This window comes from Leptonotus elevatus, chromosome 15 (genome assembly GCF_054856555.1).
Source record: "Leptonotus elevatus isolate MCC_2025b chromosome 15, RoL_Lele_1.0, whole genome shotgun sequence".
NCBI classification, from domain to species: domain Eukaryota; kingdom Metazoa; phylum Chordata; class Actinopteri; order Syngnathiformes; family Syngnathidae; genus Leptonotus; species Leptonotus elevatus.
This window is the reverse complement of record NC_141253.1, coordinates 6997005-7021921: the sequence shown is the minus strand read 5'-3', so window position 1 is coordinate 7021921 and position 24917 is coordinate 6997005. Positions and strand designations below refer to the sequence as shown.

Below are 24917 nucleotides of genomic sequence, written 5' to 3'. Positions count from 1 at the left end.
GTCCTCTTTCTCAGTGTCTCGCTCCCCACCGCTCTTTTTCATTTTCAACTCCATTATTCTGTCCCCCGCGCGCCGCTTCTATCAACACAGGGTGTGATAAGGTCAAACGCCCAAAAGATACCCAATTAACTTCATCCATGTTTTCATTAATCAATATGTTTTTACTATTCAGCTCAGTCTTTTGCACATAAAGCCATCGTACCGTAGAGCTGCCAGACGCGGACTTTGTCTTCATAGGGGAGGTTGTACTTCAAAGGGTCTCCGACAGGACCCTGGTAGTACGGCCTCATGATGGACTCCATGGCTGAGGTGTGGACAAGGCCGATGGCGTGACCAAACTCGTGGACGGCGACTGCAAACAGGTCCATCCCGTGAGAGTCTGAAGAAGACACGAATAAAAGGATTGTGGATGCCAATATACAATACAAAACACCGACGTGTGAGTGGTTTTACTCATTTTACTTTTAGTGGCTAATGTCTATTATTGTGAATAAACTAAAAAAAAAAAAAAAAAAAAAGGTCACTTGTAGCATGGGTATGACAGATAAAGCCAGCCGAGGCCACACCCTTTTTTGCTGAAAATTAAGTGGGCCATAGTTGCCAAACCCCTGCTCCGATTGACTTAAAATTTGAGATTTAGTGTTGTGCCATCACTATCATCATGTACACCAAGTTCCATTAAAATCAAACAACAATAAACCTGTCAATCAGAGCAGGGCTTTGCGAGCTCTGACCAGCCAAAGGGTTTAAAGGAAGGAAGCCACGCCCATATCCCCCCCGCCCCAATTGACCTAAAATTTTGTGTTGTGCCATCACTACCAACAAGTACACCAAGATAAAAAGTCAACTTCAAACATTTCTTGACAATAATATGTTATATGTGACCTCACTAATCTAAACATGACATTCTGATTAATATTACATTTGTGGAATATGAGTTATGCAGCGAATTTCAGCCATTTTTATCCAGCTCAGCTTCATAAAACAGCAGAGCTGTGATTGGTCGTTGCCTGAGCCCTGAGCAACTGTGATGTCATCTTCAGTCGACCGCAAGTGGCAAAATGGCCGCCCCCTGAGATGGATAAAAAAAAAAAACGCTGGATTTTGCTGCTTAACTCACAATATTAATCAGAATACAATATTTCAACCCCTGGTTGTTATGGCATGGAACAGGCTCTTATGTTGTCACCCCACAATTGGAAGCTCAAACAACATGTGTGAGGAAAAATATGCTACAAAAGTCAAACAAAATAGACTCTGGATCAGTTAGCATTTAAATGACTAACCTCTCAAGTTGCTTTTCGTTTTACGTGATATTGCCACAAAGTGCACCAGTGATCCAAATAAATCGATTCCACACCCAAAATAATGGCTCAAGGTTACCAATAAAATAACCAGATGATCCTGCTAAATCCATTTCCTCTACCACAGGGGGGACATGCAAATAGGAGGCCTATATATTATATCATACACAACACCATCGTGTTTTCATCATTTTTTGTTTTGTCACACAGTGTGAGTGACATCTTGAGCGTAAAATGAATGATTTCCAAAATATTATGGAGAACATTAGTTTTAAAATTAGAATGACTTAAATATATCTGTTCCACTATATGTAAACTATGCGTTTATGATGATAAGAAGGTCCATTTTATTCAGCGGAGAGCGTTTTTCTGCTACACCTGTGTGACTTTTATAGAACTAAAATGACGACTGTTTGCATGTTTGTGCCCTTTCACCAGTGAAGCCTATAGGTTGAGAGGCAAGGGAGACGGCTTCGGTGGCTGTGAGTGCTGTCGGCCATGTGGTGGAGTGAGATAACTATGGTAATACCGCCCCAGTCCTCGGGCTGCCAATCAAAGGCAAAGTGCAGAGAGAGGCTGCAGGCTCAAATAATAATGCTCAAATATATATATATATATATATATATATATATATATATATATATATATATATATATATATATATATATATAAAAAGGGAAAGCCTCAAAAAGCTTCTTGTCAGGCTCCACTAAACAAGACAATAGCTCAGTACAGATTCAGATTTGCAGAAATGTGAGCATTAGCCTGCTTGTTTGTGTGGATGTTGTTGTGCCGTACTCAAAGCAAGGCAAATATGTAACCTGAACTTGTTCCCGCGACAACACCGGGGGATCCAAAGACGCCGCATTATAGACGGCAAGTCTCTCAGAGTACACAGAGACGAACGAGGGCACGAGAGGGATGGTGAAGAAAAGAACATAACACAAAGAAGAAATCACGCCATTCTCTTCCCAGGAAAAAAAAAAACAATCTTATGTGTACAGATGAATCGAAATACAAAAGCAGCGACTGCGAGGGCATAAAAAAGCGATCGCGCAATCACGGGCCAAACAATATCACTGAATCACACGGCATATTATACATGCACCAAGCTAATGAAGCTTTTGAAGGCCAGATAGGTTATTGGGAAAAGTAATTATAGCGATGCACAGTAAACACACTGTGTAAACTTTGGATTTAGCACAGAAATGCTATAAAACATAGCCTGCAGCCCAGATGGCTAGTTTAATGAGATTGTGATAGCATGCGCTGGATGGAAATGAGAAGGAGGCCAACTAGCCCACGGCTATTCTCTTTGATGGGATTTGATTCTTGTACCATTGTACCATTTTAACACTTTCCACTATTGACTCCTGTAGCTGCGTGGGACCCGATTGGAAGCTCTTAACGTCCCACAAGTCAGTCAGTCAGTCAATTTGGAATTCAACCAATATTTTTAAGAAAGAAAAAAAAGATCCTCAAATATCATATTCATCCGCCTGGCTGAATAGTTAATCGCCAATCCCAGTTGAAGTTTACTGTTAAACTAAAGGACAACGCATTGAGTATTTAAAACAACCACATAACTTTGCCTTTATGTCTGCTTGGTTTCAATTTGATCACGATTCTGTGATTTTATATAACTGAGTACAATATTCGACAGTGGTGGCTCCAGCTCCACCCTAATAAGAAAAACACTATAAAAAAAACTGGGTGATGGTTGACTTCATTTTAAAAACGGTCACAATTGAGACAACAACAATAATAATAATAATAATAATGAAAGTGATGTTTTACACTTAACCTATTTTTATACTTGTATTAGAGCTAAGAATTCAATTATTATTGATCAATACATTGCTTAAGTCAGGGGTGTCAAACTCATATTAGCTCAGGGGACACAATGAGGAAAATATATCACCAAGTGGGCTGGATCGGTAAAATCATTGTACTGTATAAAAAATGTATTCATTATCAATTATACGCAGATTTTTGCTATTTGCGGGCCAGCCCTAATTTGCGGGTCCCAACTTAAAATATATTGTCCCAAAAAATAACACGAATGCAAATGAAACACGGCAACATTTTCCCCTTATGAGTTTTGGCCGTGTTATATACCTGTATATTGTTCACAGAATAAGAACAAACTAACTTTGCATGTAAAATAACGACATCCAGAGCAATTCCGTGTTTTACTGTACAAAATAATCTTACGGGCTGGATTCAACCCCTTTGCGGGCCTGATCCGGCCCGCGAGCCGTATGCTTGACACCCTTGGTGTAAGTGGAAGTCAAGTCAAAACATCCACCACGAGTCCAAACACAACATTCTGATTCAATTTGTTTGTGGAATTTAACCCCTTCGGACCCATAGATGATTGCAGCGGACATGACATATTTGCGCGTCTTAACCAATAAAACGCACAATGCGGATGACGTCAACACTTCTGGTTCATGATTGGATCCTAGCTAACCAACCACAATCACAAGTTAATTTGCATGATGTTCATGTTAAAAATGTTACATATAAGCTTGGTAAGTTTACAACACGTTACAGCCATATTATCCTGGCATCCACTATAAGAAATTAAATATGAGATAACCCCCCCCCCACCATTTTTTTCCATGTTGCTCTTATTGTGGGAAAAGAGTGAAAATCAACAAAATAAATAAATAAAAAATATGGCCAGCAAAAAAAAATGCGGGTCTGAAGTGAAGCAGAATTTTTTTTATCCATCTCAGAGGGCGGCCATTTTAACACTTTTACTGTCGACTGAAAATGACATCACAGTTGCTCAGGGCTCAAACCACGACCAATCACGGCTCACCTGTTTTCGGAGTTTGGTCATGTGACATTCATACGATGAGCTGTGATGTCACTTTCAGTCGACAGCAAGTGACAAAATGGCCGACTGCTGAGTTGGATACAAAAAAAAAGGGAGGATTTTGCTGCTTAGCTCATATTGCACAAAAACAATTTTAATCAGAATGCCGTGTTTAGACTAGTAGTGGCCCATACAACATATAAGTGTAAAGAAAAGTTTTGGGTTGACTTTGGGTTGACTTCCCCTGTAAGAACTCACATTAAGAATTCATCATGCAGTGACTTGATTAGATGACAATTTTGTTCCAAAATTGCCAATATAAGGTTTTAGGATAGTTTCATCCTGGAACAGATAATATTTTCCTGTGGGAAATTATGTTCCGAAATCCAAACAACAGGTCAAACAGCCACCTGGAACCCATTGAATAGTAAAAATTTCACTGCGAACAATTTGAAATGCTTTTATTCTATTTGCGGAAACAGATCAAAATTCATTGGAGACAAACACCTGATTGGTTCATCAGCAGGGTGTTGATTCAAGAAAATGAAAAGCAAACATCCAAGATCGGGACGCAGCAGCATTTCCAAAAACGAAAAAAAGGCTGGGGGCTACTGCAGAGATATAACAAAACACAAAAAGATGAGCACGGCTGCTGGCAAATAGAATTAGGAAGAGGAAAGTGTTGTGAACTTGTCACTTCACAGTAATGCGAGTTGGCAGCTTCAAATGGAGATCTGTCAGTTAATATAATAGAATCCATTAACTCTGGGACAAATTTGAGTTCTTTGCGATTGAACGAATAAATAGCATTTACATTGGGTGGGTTGTTTCTTTCTTTATGACAAAATGGTTTGTGGGAAAAAAAAACATTGGTTATTTTTTTGCTGGCGTTTTTTACTATTGTATAGTAGTAGCATGACACCCGGACAGGATGTGTAAAAAAATAAAATTAGGATGTCCAGGCAAAAGAGGACATATGGTTACTAAAGCTGATTTGGTTGAATCCTTTGCTCTTTTTGAATGAGGACGTGAAGTGTCTTACATCCGGCAAGTTGTCAGCTCTGAAACATGACGCTTTAATTGAAAGAACAGATCGAGTGGCTGCAGAACTAAACAAGGGACATGGGACATATCAGAGGCCTTGTTTAACAAAGACATGCTTAGTTTGCGACAATAGTAAAGACAGCATGCAATTTAGATCCGACAGCCCCAACCAGCATCGATGGCTAAATGGGGGAGAGCAAGACAGAAGTTTAAGGAAAAGAGGTTACAAATAAAAACAAAAACAAAACAAAACCGCAACTGTCAATTGAGTGTACTTCACAACTTCACACATCCCTCGAACGCGTAAAGGTAAACAGATAAGCGAGCAACGAGCCGGGGAATATACGGAACATAATGAGATAGATAAAGGCTTGCATTTGTCAGACAGCCAATAACGCAGTTCATCAAGGTGGTTGGAAATGCAAATGAGCAAGGGTTTATTATCTTGATCAGCATATAATCAAGACACACTAATATACCACATTCGGTGTATTAGTTTACGACCGTGAATCACATTTATTCATTACGTGTAATTTCATTCTGTTCGCTAAGTGCAAAAGCACGAGGGAGTAGAATTGTTTTGATCGAGCAGAGGATTTATTTTACGCAGTTACAGTCTACTTGCATTGGGGACTAATTGGTGCAGTGCCCGGCCAGATCCATCAAGTGGAAAAGTATGGCCTTGCATGACATTATTTTCAAACAAGAAAAAAAAAATATATATATATATATGATTAGCGCGACTCGGCCTTGGTGGAGGTTAGTCGTCCACAAAGCGCTATTCCTGTACGCGTTTATAGCTGCAAACTAAATCCATTCTGCGACACGCGAGGATCCCTCCGCACAGATCAACAGTGAACTGTGTAACTAATATCCTTTCAAGTGTTTGCACAAAGAAATACATTTAGAACTCCATAATTAGCCAGGAGCATGAACAGATAGTGTCTGATTGTTAAATCCTTGGAGCAGACGGTCAGAAACTTTCAGAGGGTTTGCAAGGACAGGCGACACTTTCAGGGACGGGATTTATCTCCTTTTTCGGAAATGATGTTTTTATATTGCACATTATCTGCCTTTACAAGAAAAGTCAAAGAGTTAGATTTGATGATAAAAAAAGAACGTTTGAAACACGTCAATATGACAGACTAGCAGCCTTATAGAAGACACTGGTTCTACTATTGGAAAAGTTTGACTTGCGCAAAGGGATACGTTTTTTAAAAGCGCATGATGGAAGTAGCTTCGCAAAGGAGAAAATGATTAAAAAAAAAAAAGCCAAGTGCGACAGTTACAAAGGACACTGTCTGTTAATTATTCTCCTGTCCCATTAATAATCCTTTTAAAAAATATTGTTCAACTTCCAAGAACACTTCGGCCCCTTTTTTTTTTTTTTATTCTCCTGTTTGCAAGAAGCAAGTCGACTACAACAACATCCTCAGAATATTTGACATGGCCGCTTATCGTAGTGTTCCGTGACTCCACAGTTGGATAGTTGAAATACCAAAGAGAGAATCGACTCCTCCATATACTTGAATTGTCATTTTCATGCATTAATTTAAGAAAATTTCGAAAAATGCCATTTCATTGCCTCATTTGCTCCCCAAAACATATAAATACGTTCTATTTTAAATGTTTTAAGTGTCCCAAATTATTATTATTATTATTATTATTTTTTTTTTTAAATATGAAAGCATACGGAAGGCTTTGATGCAGCCTCTCAACTGCACAGAACGGTTGAGGAAATGCCAGTTATTACAAAAACGGCCAGCGGGTGGCAGCAGAGCAAAAGAGATCAATCAGGGCCATGTTGAAAAAAAAGCTGTTTTCCCCACAATTTGAAATAGATTTGTGAATAATGATGAAACTTAGCTATATTCTAATGCTAATTGCTGCAAAACGGAAACAGAAATTACCTTTTTTTTTCCTGATGAAAGAAGAGACTCTAATCTTTCGTTTGGACCAAGATCCAAGAAAATCAACCTTATTTTACAGTTAGTAAAATTGAGAAGACTATCCGAGTCAATATCACCATAGGAGATTAAGATTTCACCCAGAAAATGTGAGCTTTTCTACTGACATTAATTAACTGCAAGCAGACAATGGCAATGGGCATGCACATAGAAAAGCCTGTGCTTGCTGACAGGGTGGACAGTAACATAGTGGACATCTTTGGCTAATGTTAGCATTTGATGAGCGCAAAATGCACTTCGCCACACGATTCAGTTAGAGAGCTGTTTAACAAATATATTTCAAAAATCAAGTTTTTTTTTTTTTTCAGGGATGCATGCAAAAATGATCATGAAAATTAAATGATGCAAGGTCAAAATGACTCGCTTTATCAAACAACTTGCGCTGGACGATAAAATCTTTTTTTTTTTTTTTTTTTGGAGGGTAGTTTGCAAAATTAAAAATGTAACCATTTATTAAACTTATTAAATTGTAGTTAGTAGAGCAGTGAGTGGGATGTGCCAAAATCATATACATCCAATTAAAACATAATGATGAAGGACACATATCTTAAGAAACTGGTATGTGTGCAAATATTTAGCCACTTATGAGACTTCAGAATTTCATTATTCTGCTCCATTTTTATGATTCTGATGAGGACACCAAAAGCACTTCACAGTGATATTGACTCACCTAATTTGAAAAAGAACAAGACCTTAAAGAGATAACTTAATGACATTATCCAACGATCCGCTTTCTGTACCATGCATCCCCTCCTATTTAAATAAACATCTAATTGAAATATATTAGCAGATTGGCATAAAAAAAAAGAGATTTCTGAAGAAGGGGATTGGGGCTTGCAGACGGCTAAATGCTTCTAGTACCGGTTGGCACATGCTGCATCTCTCGCTCTCCACAGGGGGTTGAAAGCAAAGCATAAAAATTCTCTAATATGTCATCCATCTTCATAGGGGCTCTATTTTGACAAAATATCAGAGGGCCAACAGATGCTCAGCAGAATGCGAGTGGAATAATAATTTTGACAGCTATGGGAGTTTTGAGTCAATAGACATTTTATGAAAATATGAATATGTGACTTATTTGATTTGTGTCAAGTGTTTGTGTTATGAAGGTCCCCCCAGTCAATAGATTTTAAGTTTACACACGGGCATACAATGTATGCACTCCAATGTAAATGTAACTCGAACAAAACATATGACAGGTTAACAGTAGTAAAAAAGCATCAAGACTTGAAATGCAAAACAATAAGGGATTCAAAAGAGCCTCGTTACATCTGTACTCAGCTGTCAAAGCGCCATCATCGTGTCCCGACGTTGATTGTTTTTAGCGCGGCGCTTAAACGACACCGAAAAACTCTTCATGAAGTCTGACAACGGTTTATTAGTTAGAAGTTAAGAAAGTTCTTAAAATGTTTCATTCATTATTAATCACCCGCTAGCTGAATCTTATAAAAAAGATTTCTTGAAACTACAGCGCTTTAATAGGATTGTTTATAACATTTGGAGGGACTAAGGAAATATTTTACACCTCTTGGGGGGGGGGGGGGGTATCACCTCTATTTTAGTCATAACTCAGTATGAGACCCTGTTTAAATTTTAAATTCACATTATAATGATAAATAAATATTAACTAAAGAGACTGGGACATGAAAGGGGCCTAAAAGGAATGCTTGAATCCTTAATAAAGCCTGCTCTAGTTTTTGGATCGAGAAGCTTTAAGTCTCTATGGATCCATGGAAACTCCACAAAAATGGCCTCATCGTACTTTTATACATACACACGAACAAAATGGTGGCACGCTACATACTAAGAACGAAAACCCCATAATGTTTGCTGAAACAACAGCAGTTTAAAGGTGAAATGCTTGTTTTTAACAATTTTGTCTGTGCTAGTGTTCATTTTGAAAACTGAAGAAACTCCCAAACAAAACAAATTTTTTTTTTCCGTCAACGATCATTTTTCACCGGACGAACTTAACCAACCTAACTGACCTTAAAACCAATAGTTATAATGTACCAACAATAACGTTAAGTCGACCGCTAACATACTAGCGTTTAGCGTGTAGCGATAGTAGCCAATTGATATAATGGTGTGTGAAGTTGAAATTGTGCTAACTGCGATACTAGCCAGGAAACTATGGTTTTAGTTGGAATGCAAGTTTAGTTAAAGGGGAAGTCAACCCCCCAAATTTTTTATATGTTCTATGCAGCCCCACTAGTCTAAATATGGTATTCGGGTTAATATGAGTTAAGCAGCAAAATCCAGCCATTTTTATCCATCTCAGGGGGGCGGCCATTTTGCCACTTGCTGTCGACTGAAGATGACATCAGAGTTGCTCAGGCAAAACAGGTGAGCTGTGATTGGTCATCGCCTGAGCCCTGAGCAACTGTGATGTCAAAATGGCCGACCCTGAGATGGATAAAAACGACTGGATTTTGCTGCATAACTCATATTCCACAAATGTAATCTTAATCAGAATGTCATGTTTAGACTAGCGAGGTCACATAGCTGCAAGCGAACCATAGTTCACACAAATTGCCTGCGCGCACATGAACGCAAACTAAAAACTAAAAATGAACGAAAACAATTGAGATACAATAAAATAATACGCCACACATAATTCAAAAATGAAACGTAAAAGGGATTATCCTGACTAAAATTAAACACTTTTTGTTGACTAAAACTAGACCAATAAAACATTTTTTTTTTGGACTAAATACTAATAGTTGTCTACAACATTTTATAAGCGTGAAGTGAACCGAGACTAAAACTAGGACTAAGACTAAATTTTAAATCATCTTAATGTGTAAGAACAGCCAAGTAGAAATAATGTCGACCCCCCCCTACCCGGTGATCTGAAGGTCCAAGCCTCGTCATCGTCGAAGTGCGTATCCCCAGCTGTGAATCTCTCCCCGGGAAAAAACGCGTGGGCCACCGTGCCCCCGGGCCCGTCAAAGGGATATCCGTCATTGTGGTCGGCCTTAGTGAAGTCGATCTGAATGTCGGCGTCGCTTCCTGCCACCTCGTGGAAGTTGAGCGGCGCGATGTCACTCCACACCTTCAAGGCGTAATACATGAGAGCTCGAACCGTGTCTCTGCCCAGTAAAGCCGAGTCCTTTGGGAACGTCCGCACTCTGAAACGAGAGAAGGGGGAGAAGTCACGTTCAAACAAATTCTTCATGTTAAGTAATGACAACTCTTCTGTTTTGGAGCGGTGGGAATCGAGCGATCATTTTCCATGTCCCTCTCGACCTCCGCAGATGACGATATCAAAGTGTTAATAGCGACTTTGACCCGAGCTTCACGTCAGACCTTTCATCCTTGTGAGTTTGAGCAGCTGTTCCCTCGTTTCAGATCACTCGTGAAGGTTGCCGGACTGTTTTTTTTGGGGTGGTGTGTGTGTGTGTGGGGGGGGGGGGGGTGTCAAAGTCACACTTTTAAACACCTGCCAGACGGGATTAAGATCTCGAAATACTTTTAAATCACTTCTCGAAGAACAATTTTCTTTTTTTCACAGCAACGCTTAAAGTTAAAGCTTTTCGATGTGTATGTCCAATGTCAGTGGTTCTTAACCTGGGTTCAGTGAGTCGGTCTCAGGGGTTCGGCAGAGGTCAAGACGTACCCGACTCCAATGATTTGTGATGGTACACTCCGCTTGGCCATCATTGGCTGCAGGTGATCATATGACATTACCTGACATCTGTGCTGCAGTGACTTGTTGTGACTGTGTAACTTGTGTTGGTACGTCATGTGATTTCTTAGTGGAAGTCAACCGTAAACATTTCTTGACAATAATAAATTATATGCGACCTCACTTTTGATTAATATTACATTTGTGGATTAAGAGTTACGAAGCAAATTCCAGCCACTTTTTATCCATCTCAGGGGGCGGCCATTTTGCCACTTGCTGTCGACTAGAGATGACATCACAGTTGCTCAGGGCTCAGGCAACGACCAATCACAGCTCACCTGTTTTTCTGAAACTGAGCTGTGATTGGTTGTTACCTGTGACTTGAGCAACTGTGATGTCATCTTCAGTTGACAGCAAGTGTCAAAATGGCTGCCCGGTGAGATGGATAAAAACAGCTGGATTTTGCTGCTAATTCCACTAACGCAATATAACCAGAATACCATATTTAGACCAGTGGGGCTGCATAGAACATATTATTGTCAAAATATTTACTGTAATCCCTTCATACTGTCGAGCAAAAAAAAGAAAGAAAAAAAAGTAATTGATTGGATGAATATGTGCCATATGAATTCACATGTAAAATGGAATGTATGGTGTTCCACAGGGTTCAATTCTGGGCCCTCTGATGTTTTCATGTGCCCCTGGGTTCCATCTCAGCAAAACAGAAGAATCATATTCCATTTTTCAATAAAGATGGGCTCGGTGAATGCGCATCGGAAAGTGGTGGGGTTCCGAAACACTGTCCGATGTCCTTCATGCATGGACCGATGGAACATTTTTAAATAATCGCGTTTTTTGTCATTTTTTCTAAATGCAAAGATAGTAGTTTGAGTAAAATGAATGATCTGTGAAAACAAATCTGCCCTCTCTGGACCCACCTCGTCTCTCTAATTAGATTTTTAAGAAACCACCGCGCCTGAGGAAAAACAACCAATCAGAAACCAAACGCGTGACTGACAAGGTGTTTCTCATTCTCATGCATTCACGCGCACACTCACAGTGGTAAGTCTATTTATAGTAAGTGTAGTATAGCAAGTTTATTTATAGTTCAGTAAAGTGAGGCTACATTCAGAGCTTGCTGGCAGTTTTAAAACCGCAAACTCTTCCTTTCATCTCACACTTGATTGGTGGGTAGGCTATTGAATTATATTGGAAGGGGGGGGGGGTGGGAACAAAAGCCAAGAGGAAGCGAAACGCTCCTTTGATGCTCGCTCAACTGAGGTCTCGCGTTACGTCATGCTCGACAGCTTCATAAGCGCCGCCGCTCCCCCCCCCCCCACATCCACATCATTCTAATAAGATCCTTCCCAAACTCTTTAATCTTTCACCCACTGATATTCACTTGTCAGTGTTTTCAACACACCCACTGATGCGAATGAGTTGATTAGTCCAACTAATTTATATGCTCAATTAGAGAATGTGTCAACATGTGAAGAAGCGCACAGGCGCTATCCGTTACTCAAGCAAAAACAGCACCAGGGAGGTTCGAAAATGAGCCGCACCTCATTGGTATGCAAGCAAAAAAAAAGCCACCTCCAAACATGATCAGATTTCTCCAGTGAAATTTCCGCAACTTTCCATACACAGATGTGCCCGCGCGGTGCGTTTATTCACACCGCGCCAGCAGATTCGCCCATGACTGCTGCTCCGCACTTTTCCAAGGTCGTTGCAAATTGCTTATCCTCCGCAGACAATTCACCTGCTTATTAAAGCTAATTCGGACGGACGAGGGCGGGTGATTGCGTTCCGTGTGTAAATAAAAAGATATGCGTATCCAAATGGTGCGTGTGCGCGGGGCAATGGCGGTTAAGTCAGCCAAGGTCGGAGCCCCGCTGTCCTGCATCTGGGATGATGTGGCGAGTCCCAGGGAAATGCTCGTGTTTACATTAGGTGACTGTAGGCGCATAACAAATGAGCCAGGTGTTATTTCCCAGCGGTGCCTTGCAGAAATTGGATTCACCTGATGGACCTGACAGCGGGGTCGCATCAGTTTGTAAATTTCTCATTTTTAATTATTGATAACATTTCATCTAAAGTCTACTATAGAGTTTGTGTTTGTTTGTTTATTTTCCCAACAAGATGGAGCTAACGCCCAATTCACACTGACCGCGGAACGGAGGCCGTGCGTTTTCCATACGAGGAATAGAAAGCGTTCGAGTATGTTGTTGTAAGTTTCCGCAAGCGTTCTATTTAAAAAAAATAAAAGTTTTTCATCAAAAAGATGAGAGAACATTTTATGTCAAATAGTTTTATATCCAAAATGTTCAACATAATCGGCTGACAATTTTTTTTTTTATAATACAGGGGTTAAATGATTGTCCTGACTAAAACTAGACTAAAACGTTGACAGTTTTTGTTGACTAAAACTAGACGAATAAAATGATGTTTTCTTGGACTAAAATAAAGGCTAAAATGCTAGATTTATAGTCGACTAAAAGTCAACTAAATAAAAACGGGATGAGGTTGACTAAATATGATAAAAAAATAACAGACTAAATAAAAAAATGGCGGCTAAAATTGACACTACCGACACCATCTTTTGGATTTTACATAGTTACTCAACATAAACAATTCGTTGACCGAATAATAATGCACATCTGCACATACAGCATTCATGAACAGTTGCCACATATACTGCTGCTCCTTCTCGTTGCTTGGTGTTGTAAATATGTTCATGCCTGACTGCAAAAGGAAACATGGGCTCAATTTGTGATGGTGAATGTAAATGCCTGTCTGTCTATGACTATATATGTGCACTGTGAGTGACTGGCGACAAGAACTGGGCGTAGACTGTGATGGGCTTCAGCTCCCAGCGATCTCAAACAGGATCGATTTGTTTTTATTTCTGTCTAGCTAGTTCCTAGTTTGCTTCTGTAAAAAAAATGTAATCCTCCATTACTTGACTTATAAAAAGCTCATTGAGATGAGATTCCAACTCAAGACCCTAGAACTAGCATAGTACAAACATGCTAACGCTAACTTGCGTGTTCAAAATGTCATGGCTAAAATGAGCCGTGAAATCAGTCTCAAACTTTTCACTCCATTTTAAAGTACCCAGCAGCAAAAATTTCAAGCTAGCGAAAACACTGCCAGATTCCGGTTTTCTGATCAAGCTGTTGGCTGTGCGATCGCAACATAAATGTTTACTTTCTTGAAATTTCACGACCGTGACAAACAAGCAGCTGGAATATAATAAGCTTGTGAGCCAGCCAAGTTTGAGGGTGAACCAAAACTGCACGTGTAAGAGTTTTAAAGAAGCCCAGTGGCTGTTTCGCAGGAACGCGCCTTTTTCCTGAGAGTGCATCGTTGACTTACATATAAAATACCTGAGAACAACACAGTGTGCTGTCTCACTACAAACATGAAGAAGTGCTTTCGTCAACAAACGCGAACACGCTATTGAACAGACAGTCCAGGACAGATTGTGCATCTTTTGCTTTGACAGAAGAAAAAAAAAAGGGACGTGCATTGTTGCTAATGGATCAGAAGGGAACCAGGCAGAGTCAGTAAACAACAAGAGGCTTAATGTCACAACATTTATTCTTCAAACAAGAATGATCTTTACCATTTTAAAATCTTTTCATAACGTTATTCATCTTGGAAGCACGGTAAAAACAGCATCAAATTGTATTCATGCTTGTGCTGAATGTAAGCAAATTTCCTCCATTTATCAAGTGTTTTCTCATTTATTAGAACCACATGCCTGTGCCTATTAAAAATAGTCATTCTTTTTTTTTTTTGGTGGGGGGGGGGGCAATGTTTCTAGCAATTGTTAAGAAAAAAAAATCACAAACACAAGCTAAATGTAGCTATAGCGCAATTCCGGCTGTCAGCGTATTCGTTACAGCTGAATCTTCAGTCGAACGCAATCCGTTCTATGATGCTGATTGTGCTAATCTTGAAATCATCTTCCCCATGGGAAATACTGTAAGATGAGTTGATTTTGTTCCAAGCTAAAGCTGTTAGCCTCATAAAATCCTTATTAACTATACAGGCAGTGTGAAAGTAACTGGAATATGACCATCAAGACAAAATAAACTGCGGTACTAAGGAGAAGTCAACCCAAATGTTCTATGCAGCATTCTGATTAATATTGTGTTTGTTGAAAATAAATTAAGCTGCCAAACCCGCCCAATTTTAGCCATCTCAGGGAGTGTGGCCATTTTGTCACTTTCTGTAAATAACATCACCGTTGCTCGGGGCTCAAGAAACGATCAATCACGGCTCACCTGTTTTCTGAAGTTTTTTAGGCATGTTTTTCTTTTTTCAGAAATGTCTAAATATTAAATAGAAACATTTAAGTCTTCGCTTAGTGACCAGTTGTGCTTTTTTCCTATTTTTTTCTTCTTCAAAGTCAGCTGCGATAGGCTCCCGGCGACCTTGACCAGGATAAGCAGTATTAAAAAAAAGAAGTATGTATGGATCTAGGCCTTATTAAAGAGTAATAGTGTGTGTCCTCCTTCCTCCCATGTGTGCTTTTTAAGAGTTAGTGAGTGAGCAAAGCTGGACTTGTGCAAATATAAAAGACCAGCCAAACTTCCTCCCCGCACCTCAGAGTTTAGCCCTGTTCAAGCTAGACACAATTAATTTGGCAATTAACCCCAGAGCAGTAATTTGCATCTCCCCTGCGACCCTGAGGCTAATAGGCTGGAACTGCTAACACTATTCAAAACAGAAAATGGATTTTCTGCATTGTGCATCCCTTTTTCTGTGCTACTGGTCCTCATTAAGGTCATGGGTGAACAGGAGAATATCCCAGCGGACTTTGGACTGGTTGTTAGCCAATCGCAGGACACATGGACAGAAAAAAATATATATTCCGACTCATATTCATACCTATGGACAATAAACATGCGTGTTTTTGAAATGTCAGAGGACGTTGAAGTATCATGAGGAAATCCACGCAAGCACAAATGTGACATCAAATGCATGCATTTAAAGTAGAGCGTAAATGTTGAGTTTTCCTAAATGACCTCCATACTGATGCTATAGTAGCTTCCAAACGTTCCACAAGATATAACGGCTTCCAAACACACCTTGATATATTTGGCTTTCCTTGTCCTAACATGCAGCTGATTGATTAGACTTCTATCTTTATCCTTGTTCTGGAAATTGGCTTGGCCCCCCTCTGGGCTGTGTGCCCACTGCTGACATGCTCAGAGAGACTTACTGTAAAACCATTATTAAGAGTAAAGAACTACCTTACATGCATGTTGCTGCTCGTATATTAAAATGCAACCCCGTGCACTCGATTAACGAATAAGTGCACAACGTAAAATTCTTCCGGGAAGTCAAAAAAATCCAGATGAGTAAATAAATCGACGACGATTTGTCACAGTGACCAGTTTTTTGTACTGCTGATGCTTTACATAATAAGATCAACTGGCTGCCATCTTTGCAGCAGAAAAACTAGGGTGGTGTCTGGTCGGTGCTGGATTTCACCTTCCTTGGTTTTCTTTGGTCCCCTTGGGTCTCCTGACGGCGGTGTTCGGTTTAGGTGAACGGTATGAGATTTTTTCTAATAGGTTTTTTGGTGAGCTAACAAATACACGCACGCACGCACATACACATACTCACCCACACACACACAAAAAACAAACAAAAAAACCCCAATATATATATATATATATATAAAAAAATATATATATATATAAAAAAAATAAAAATAAAAATAAAGAGCAATGATGATGACATTTCCGAATGACCAATACTGAGCTCTTAAAAAAAAAGAAGAAAAAAAAAAAACTAAAAATACGTCTGTACCTACAGAAACATACACCACGAGCAGAAATCGATGCATTTCTCTCCCACACATGTGCAACTCTGACCAGCTTGATGTGAGGGAATATACTGTATATATTATTAAATTATTCCCACCGTAACCTTTTGTGGAAGTATACTGCCAAAAAAATGTGAGTACATGTTTTTTTTTTAAGTAGCTGTGATTTCTTATAGCTTCTATCACTGTAAACTTTGTTCATCAAACATACACACTATACAGTACAGGGTCTGACATTTAGTTTTTTAAAGTTACATTAAACAATCATAGTTAAATTAAATTGATTTTTTTTAAAGTAACATAAAGTAAATGAGTAAATAATAAAGTAAAAAATAAAGTAATCAATAAAAAATAAAGTAATCAATAAAAAATAAAATGAAAAATAAAGTTAATTAAATAATAAATAAATAAATAAAATAAAACAGTTTTAATGTAATACAAAATTCATAATTATACAGTACGTGGATGAAAAAGTGTGTCGTCAAGACCAGCAGTCCCCAACAACCCGCACAGTTGAAAAGAATAAAAAACATACTGTACTTCCGGATAATTGATTAGCCGAGGCTTAAAAACATTTTATTTTGAAACGTGACCGGATTCTCTCGGTTTACGATGGACTCTTGACGCATGTCAACATGCTAAATATCTCAGGCGCGTAGCACTGATGCTAATCGACAAGTTAGCAAAATGAGTAAAAAAACCGACACATTTGCAAAGTTTCTTTGCAATGGAGAAAAGAAGAAAAAGAAAGGTGCATGGACTTTTCAGCTACAGGTGATTCCCACGCATGATGGGCTCTGCGGCGAGCGGCTCGTAATTTAGCGTTATGGTAAGTGAGTAACTCATGGACTTTATATTTGTTCTGTGGTTCCTTGTTATGTTGGCGCATTTAAGGAGGGCGGCTGCTAATACAGTTACATAAAAATGTGGCTTCACATTTATTGTTATATCTACAAAATGCCCCCGTTTTTGTGTTGCTCGTATCATTCATAAGCATTACCATGGTGACCTCACCATTAAAGCGTCGTTCTTACCCTTGTTATGGTGTTTGTGCTGCTAGTACAGGTACATAAAAAGACATAGTGGATTTGCGTTTGTTGTTGTAGCCTTTTATTAATTATCCGCCGAACAGCCAAGCACCCCCCACCAACCCCCTCCGTTGCCCGTCCGCGAAAGTTGTGGACTTGTATAAACCGGTCCATGGTGGAAAAAAGGTTGGGGAAGAAAAAACTGCCAAAATGTACGCAAAGTATGGGGGATCAAGACCCTTAAGAAAATATCCACACACTCAAATGCCGCATAGAGTGGAAATAATACTTAACTCATTTGCTCCCAAAAACGTATAACTATGTTCTATTCTAAATATTACCACGCTCCCAAAGACATATTTATACGTTTTTTATGTTGTTGTCTTTTATGCTAGAGCATACATAAGGCTTTGATGTAGCCTCTGAACTGAAGAGGATGGTTGAAGCAATGGTAGTTATTACAAAAACGGTGGCAGGTGGCAGCAGAGTATAAGAGATCAGCCAGGGCCATGTTGCAAAAAAACTCTTTCCCCCACTGTTTTAAACAGATTTGTGAATAATGGTGAAACTTAGCTATATTCCAATGATAATTGCAGCAAAACGGAAACAGAGAGAAAAGTACTTTTGGTAGGTTCTATGTTTTTATAGCAATAGAAGAGAATATTCTGTGGGCCTTGCAAAAAAACCCGTCAAAATCCAGTAAAACAGCCGGGAGGGAAGGGGGTTGCTTCAGTGAAAATGGCTGAGAGTAAATGAGTTAACAAGTAATATTGTATTTAACAAGATTCATAATTATATACTGCATGTAAGGCCTTCCCTGTGGATGAAACAGTGAAGCGGTATTGGTGGCCCTGGGTCAATTTATAGGCACTCTACGTCTCCCACTCCCAACGTACCATTTCCACACCATACTTGTTTTCCACAAGCAGGTACATCCTGCAACCTGAGGCAATACCACACTCTGCTGAACTAAGAAGACGGCCTGTCAGCTGCACTTCAAAATTCAAGAAAAAACCCCACTAATAAAGAGGAATAGTTAGCATTGTTACTAGTGAAATCAATTATCCCCCCCAACTGAAACAAGGCTACAGACAACCAAACAGTAGGGCGGGAAACCCTGAAGGCCTTTTTGCAGGCTATCCTTAGTAATGGGAACAAAGTTCCGAAACCCTGTGCCAAACCACATAATGAAATCACAAAATACCACAACAACAGTCGCTACAAAATGAAAGCGCAACGACGACGTGTGAATAACAAGCGACATCAATGCTTAATGACACGCCTTCTGGTAGAATAAATGAAGAAAGGGAGCTAAACTAAAGAGACATCAAGATCGAGGCTTGCAAAGCGATTACCAAGCATCCTTCTGTTTCTAAGATATCACGACTAAAATTCACAGCAAGACAAGCTGGTTGGCACGAAGACACGGAACGTCAACATGATTCGTACCCTTCTGCGTGATATTGGCAGAAACATGTCATGTTTAGATATTTCAGTTGAGATAAAAGTGCTGATATGGAAAAATGCATGCTGCTTTGTCTGGCATCTTTCTTATGCCCACACAACGTCACATATATATATATACGCTAACAGAATTAAAATAAATGAATAAAATGTATTGATAAGGTCATCGTGCTGACTTTTAAATTTGTTTTAACTCGTTCTTCTACCTTTTTCCATGTACTCGTGCCTGACAACGGTGCGCTCTAAAGCGGCCAAGCCAACCTGGAGCCCAGGTCCGCACGCTGGCTGTCAAGTAGTGTTCATTTTATCCGCCATTTTAAAATGTAGTCTCAGCTTCAGTCCAGTTTCAATCACGCTTGTTAGTTTTTATCATAGTTAGTCAACCTCTTCCCGTTTTTATTTTGTTTACTTTTAGTCGACTATAACTTTTTATTTTAGTCCAAGAAAACATAATTGTATTCATCTAGTTTTACTTAACAAAAACTGCCAACCTTTTAGTCAGGACAATCATTTTACCCCTGTATATTTTTTTGTCAGAAGATTATGTTGAACATTTCGGATCTAAAACGATTTCACATACAATTTTCTCTCGTCCTTTTTGATGAAAAACAACTTCACACACAATTACAGTATATCAACAAGTGGCTACATACAAAAAAAATAAATAATATATATATATATATATATATTTTAAAAAAATTAAATAAAAAAAGAGCAATGATGATGACATTACCGAATGAACAATACTGAGCTCTATTAAAAAAAATAATAAGAAAAAACAAACAAACAAAAAAAAACAAGTGGCTACTATGGCACCATGCTATGAGCTAGTAAATTAGCCGGCATTAGTTAGCGGTCGGATTAAGATTATTGTTGGAACGTTATAGTCGTTGGATTAATGTTACGTTTTAACTATAATTTACTTTTTTTTCTTCTTCACTTTTCACCGTGAATCCACCTCCTGTCTGTGCTACGCGTTTGCGCATGTTGCACTCGCTAGCTGCAGATTTGAAAGGTGTGTGTATGTGTGTGTGTGTCACATGACAGTGACAGATTGGCAGAGACAAGATTTTACAAAATCATATAATTGACATCTCGTTTTTGTTCATGACCTAAAATGTCCATCGATTTTAGCCCGGTTTTTATGAAGTGAAGTACATTTTCGTCTCGTCTTCATTAGTTGACGACAATGCGTACTGATTTAGTCCCAATTATTGTTTATTAATGAAGGTTTTAGTCTAGTTTTCGTCCGGTGAAAAATGTGCGTGTGGTTTTCATTGACGAAAATAACACTAATGCCAAGCACAACATAAAAAAACAACAACTTGTGCACACACTCACGGCAGACAATGGTGTGCTCTAAAGTGTCCATCGAACATACAATCTGTAGGCATTTTTTTGATTGCAACTCAGATTGAACCTCTTTACAAATATCCCTTTTGTCATACCCATAACAGAAAATGGAGCCATTTATTCTGCAGTGCTTTTTACACAGAACCCAGCAAAAGCGGGATATTGCCGTGACTGTGTGTCCCCCTCAAATAGTTTACTGCAATTACATGTCGGCACCGGGGCCTGGTGTGACATATAAAATGTGTTGGACAGTGAGAACTGCTTTCAAGAGGGTCGTGATGTTAAAATTCACATGCAGCTCCCGGCTTTGCAGAACACCCTGACACAGAGGCATCTGCCCGCCTCTGTTAACTTTTCAGAGTCGGCTACATCCACCTCGTCTTTCTGCGTCGGTGCTGGTTGTACAGAACAGCAGTATGGGGAAAAGCAGGCGAAATGCGGACTTTTACAGGCAGCGTGAAATGCGCTAATAAGGCCCAAAGCACCTCGAAAGAACCTTGTAACTGACAGAAATATAAAAAAAAAATCTCAAAATATATATCTATATATTTTTTTAGCAATCTGCAGCTGTTTTTGGGGAAACTGATAGTTATGCTCAATGTGAAACACACAAATATTAGAAAGTAGAATAATACGCAGTAGGGGTGTTAGAAAAAAATCGATTCGGGAATATATCGAAATATTACAGCGTGCAATTCTCGAATAGATTTTTAAACATACATTTTTTATGGGAATATTCAACAAAACGTCTTACTTAGGGTTAGGATTTACACATTAAGCATGGAAGAATATTTTATTAATATTATTAATATTAATATTTTATTTCAGTGCTGTTCAAACATGAAACAGAGAGCAACCTGAATTTTCAGATAAATAAATACATTTTCATACAAATCTTACAGTGTACATGTACAAGTTTACTGATTAGTATTTTTTAAATTTGAGTAAAAAAAAAAAATCGCAATAATCAATGTACAGATTCGAATCGGGATAAATCGGTATCGAATCGAATCGTGACCTACGAATCGTGATACGAATCGAATCGCCAAGTACTAGGCAATTCACACCCCTAATGCGCAGTGCTGTTTAAGGTTTCTCGAGCTTGTATCACAACTTCCTTTAAACAAACATTGATTTATAAAATCAATAGATTTAGGCAAAAGATTTCCCCAATCAAGAGTCATCCAGTGCACCCACAGTAAGGAAGGACGTATTGAAAATGTGACTTGTTTAAGAACTGACTCTCCATCGCACTGATGTGATTATCTGGCCTATAAACAGAGCCGGGCTGTACTTCAAAGAATCAATGGAAATAAATAGTCTGGTCACTCAAATTCTTGTCATGTTTAAGCACAGTTCTGAACCTACGCAAAAGCCTTCACTTCAAGTTGCTAAGACTTCAATACCTCCAAGATAGATGCCTTTTTGTCCATTTGTTTGGAGTGTTCAGGCTGCGTTTCCGGCGGCCCACTGTCCCCTCAGACACAGGCACATCTGGCAGAGAACATCTGGGGGTTTTCATGAGTCCCAATGTGGCTTGATCTGAAGAGAGACAAAAGGTGTTTAGCATGGAACAAATACATAAAAGTACACTATATTTAATTGCAGCCCCTGTAAAGTAAAAATGTTCTAAATTTCGCTCACACCACAGAGAAGAGTGTAAAAAAAAAAAAAAAGCCCATTTTATACAACGAGGCTTCAAACTTATGAGAAAATCAAACGTCCTTACATGTTTCAACCAGGAAAATGTGCGCTAAAAGCCTCCAGTGGACAGAATATTTCCCACGGACGGTCAGTGGACTCGCCCACATCGTCACCTCCTTGATTAGGAATTTAAACAATGATACTGAATCATTCTGTAAATTGTAGCATCCAGGAAAGATGCATTTTCGGGTTGTAGGCATAGCTAGCTAGCTAAATGCATGCTGTAGGGGGAGAAATGGGCCTTGTAATAATAACTAAGTGACTGATTTTGACCAGATAACGCTCAGGTTATGAAAGGGGGACTGGGGACCAGAGGTGGCAAATCCAGGTCCAGAAAGTAAAAACCCTGCCACAGTTTGGCTTTAGCCATTGATGCTAGCTAGCTAGCTCCCTAGTAGGTAAACGAGCACCATGGGAGGTAGCTAGGGAGCTAGCTAGCTAGTACATGGGGCAAAAGCCAAACTGTGGCAGGGTTTTTACTTCCTGGACCTGGATTTGCCGCCACTGCTGGGGACAAGTGCACCACTGGATGTGAGGATGGGGGGAAGATTGTATTCACAAAATTTAAATAGTTAAAACCAAACACTGTACTGTATCTCCATAATTAAGTCCAACATTGTTCTCACAAACATCTTCAGCAATTATGTTGAAACATGCAATCTGTTTAGAAAGCAATCTTTGAATTCAATTTATAAACAGGCTTCACATTGCCTCACATTTAATTGATTTATTTATTTATTTTTAGGGCATGTGTGGAGGAAAATGAGTTGGCTGTTTGATAGGAATTCTTTGTTAATTAGCAGCAACAGGCACAAATAGCGCAAGGTAATATGTTAGTATATGTTTTCATGGATGTTCGTTAGTAAGCAAAACAAAAAACAAAAACACATAAGCAGGGGTGCATAAGTGCTTGCTGTGTTTGGCAATCCACTCACGTTGTAACGCGTGCACTGCCACCTACAGGACCGGAGTGGTGCAGTACATCCTTTCTTTTGGATTGCCTTGGTGGAGGAGTACTAACACAATACTTGAAATCTAGTTTTAATGCACGTTTTTCCCCTTTCAGATTTAAAAGAAAATAAACGTTATTTAAAAAAAAAAAAAACTGCTCATGTACTATATACAGCATGATCACTTGGGCAATCAGATTAAATTACTGTCTGTGCATTTCAATACAATTGCACACACATGTACTCTCTTTGAAGGATCATCTCCCAGATTGGCTCGCTCTCTTGTCCCTACACTCATGCATGTAAAATGAGAAAGCGGTGTGTGTTTGACTTTGTAAGTGGGAAGTGCACTGTGTATGAAGATTTATGGCGTCATGTTTACGAGCGAGAGCGGGATGCGCACTTATCATTCTTAGACTGTCACAATGTTTTATTCACCTCAGTGCAATCTCAAGAGAGATTATAAATTTGCATTCACATCCAACACCCGTTGACACATGCTGTAGTCATGCATAAAACACACACACAAACGCGCACGCACCGAAGATTCCTGTCTCCTTGAGTCCTCCGAACTTCTGCATGGCTTTGATGGCCTTGGTCAGGGCCTCCTTGGTCTGAAGTTGGCCAGTTACGGGATCTGGGGGTGGGAGGTAGCCAAACTTGCTCAGCCAGTCCTGGAGAAGAAAGGGGAGACATAGGTCAGTATCTATGTATCTATCTATCCATCCATCTATCACTTATCAGAGCTAGCTAGCTTCTATCTATCTATCTATCTATCTATCTATCTATCTATCTATCTATCTATCTATCTATCTATCTATCTATCTATCTATCTATCTATCTATCTATCTATCTGCTACTTATCCGAGCTAGCTAGCTAGCTAGCTTCTATCTATCAGCTACTTATCCGAGCTAGCTAGCTTCTATCTATCTATCTATCTATCTATCTATCTATCTATCTATCTATCTATCTATCTATCTATCTATCTATCTATCTATCTATCTATCTATCTATCTATCAGCTACTTATCCGAGCTAGTTAGCAAGCTTCTATCAGCTACTTATCCGAGCTAGCTAGCTTCTATCTATCTATCTATCAGCTACTTATCCGAGCTAGCTAGCTTCTATCTATCTATCTGCTACTTATCCGAGCTAGCTTCTATCTATCAATCCATCCATCCATCCACTAAAATGATGGTTTTGCAAATTAATGTAATTTATAATGGGAATTGAACATGTTTTAGTGCAGTTGTAACTATGCTGAGGCATGAGATGCAGATCCAGTCCAACGGATTTTATATTACCATGGGCCATAGTAAAAATCATGGAATGATTAAGAGGTACAACCCCTTGCACTGAAAAGCATCGTAATAACAGTAGAATGTGTAGTTCCGGCACAGACAATCACCACCATAAGGTTGAGCTTCCACATTTGGTATGAACACCTACTGTACATAATGTAGTTATTATGGGTGTCAGGCGATTACATTTTTTAATCGTAATTAATCACATGCCTTCAATAGTTAACTCACAATTAATCGCAAATTAACAAAAATTTAATAAAAAGTTTTCATACTCTTGAAAGTAAAAGTGAAAAAAAAAAGCTAAACTAATAGAAATATGGCTGCATCTTTTAGTCAGTGATACAATAATTTCATAATAATTCATAAAATTGAGTTAAAATTAAAAAGATGTACTGTACTGTAAAAAAACGAGTGTGATATTGATATATGTTGGTCATTTTTCTGCCACTAGATGGCATAATTGCATTTGTAAGACGGTGACAGCTCAGTGCATTTTTCTCCACAAATA

The 24917-nt window shown here is 39.0% G+C and overlaps 1 protein-coding gene across 2 annotated transcripts in view; it reads right to left on the bottom strand.

Annotated features, from left to right (window-relative positions):
• The window catches only part of mmp17a (matrix metallopeptidase 17a), a 71542-nt gene that overhangs the window by 10231 nt on the left and 36394 nt on the right, over positions 1–24917 (bottom strand). For both annotated transcript variants that reach the window (XM_086097237.1, XM_086097236.1), the window contains 4 exons: positions 23647–23779; positions 21858–21993; positions 9984–10270; positions 203–379 (listed from right to left, as the gene is read on the bottom strand). In XM_086097237.1, the coding sequence (XP_085953363.1) occupies positions 203–379; positions 9984–10270; positions 21858–21993; positions 23647–23779 (733 nt within the window). The remainder of the gene's footprint in view (positions 1–202; positions 380–9983; positions 10271–21857; positions 21994–23646; positions 23780–24917) is intronic.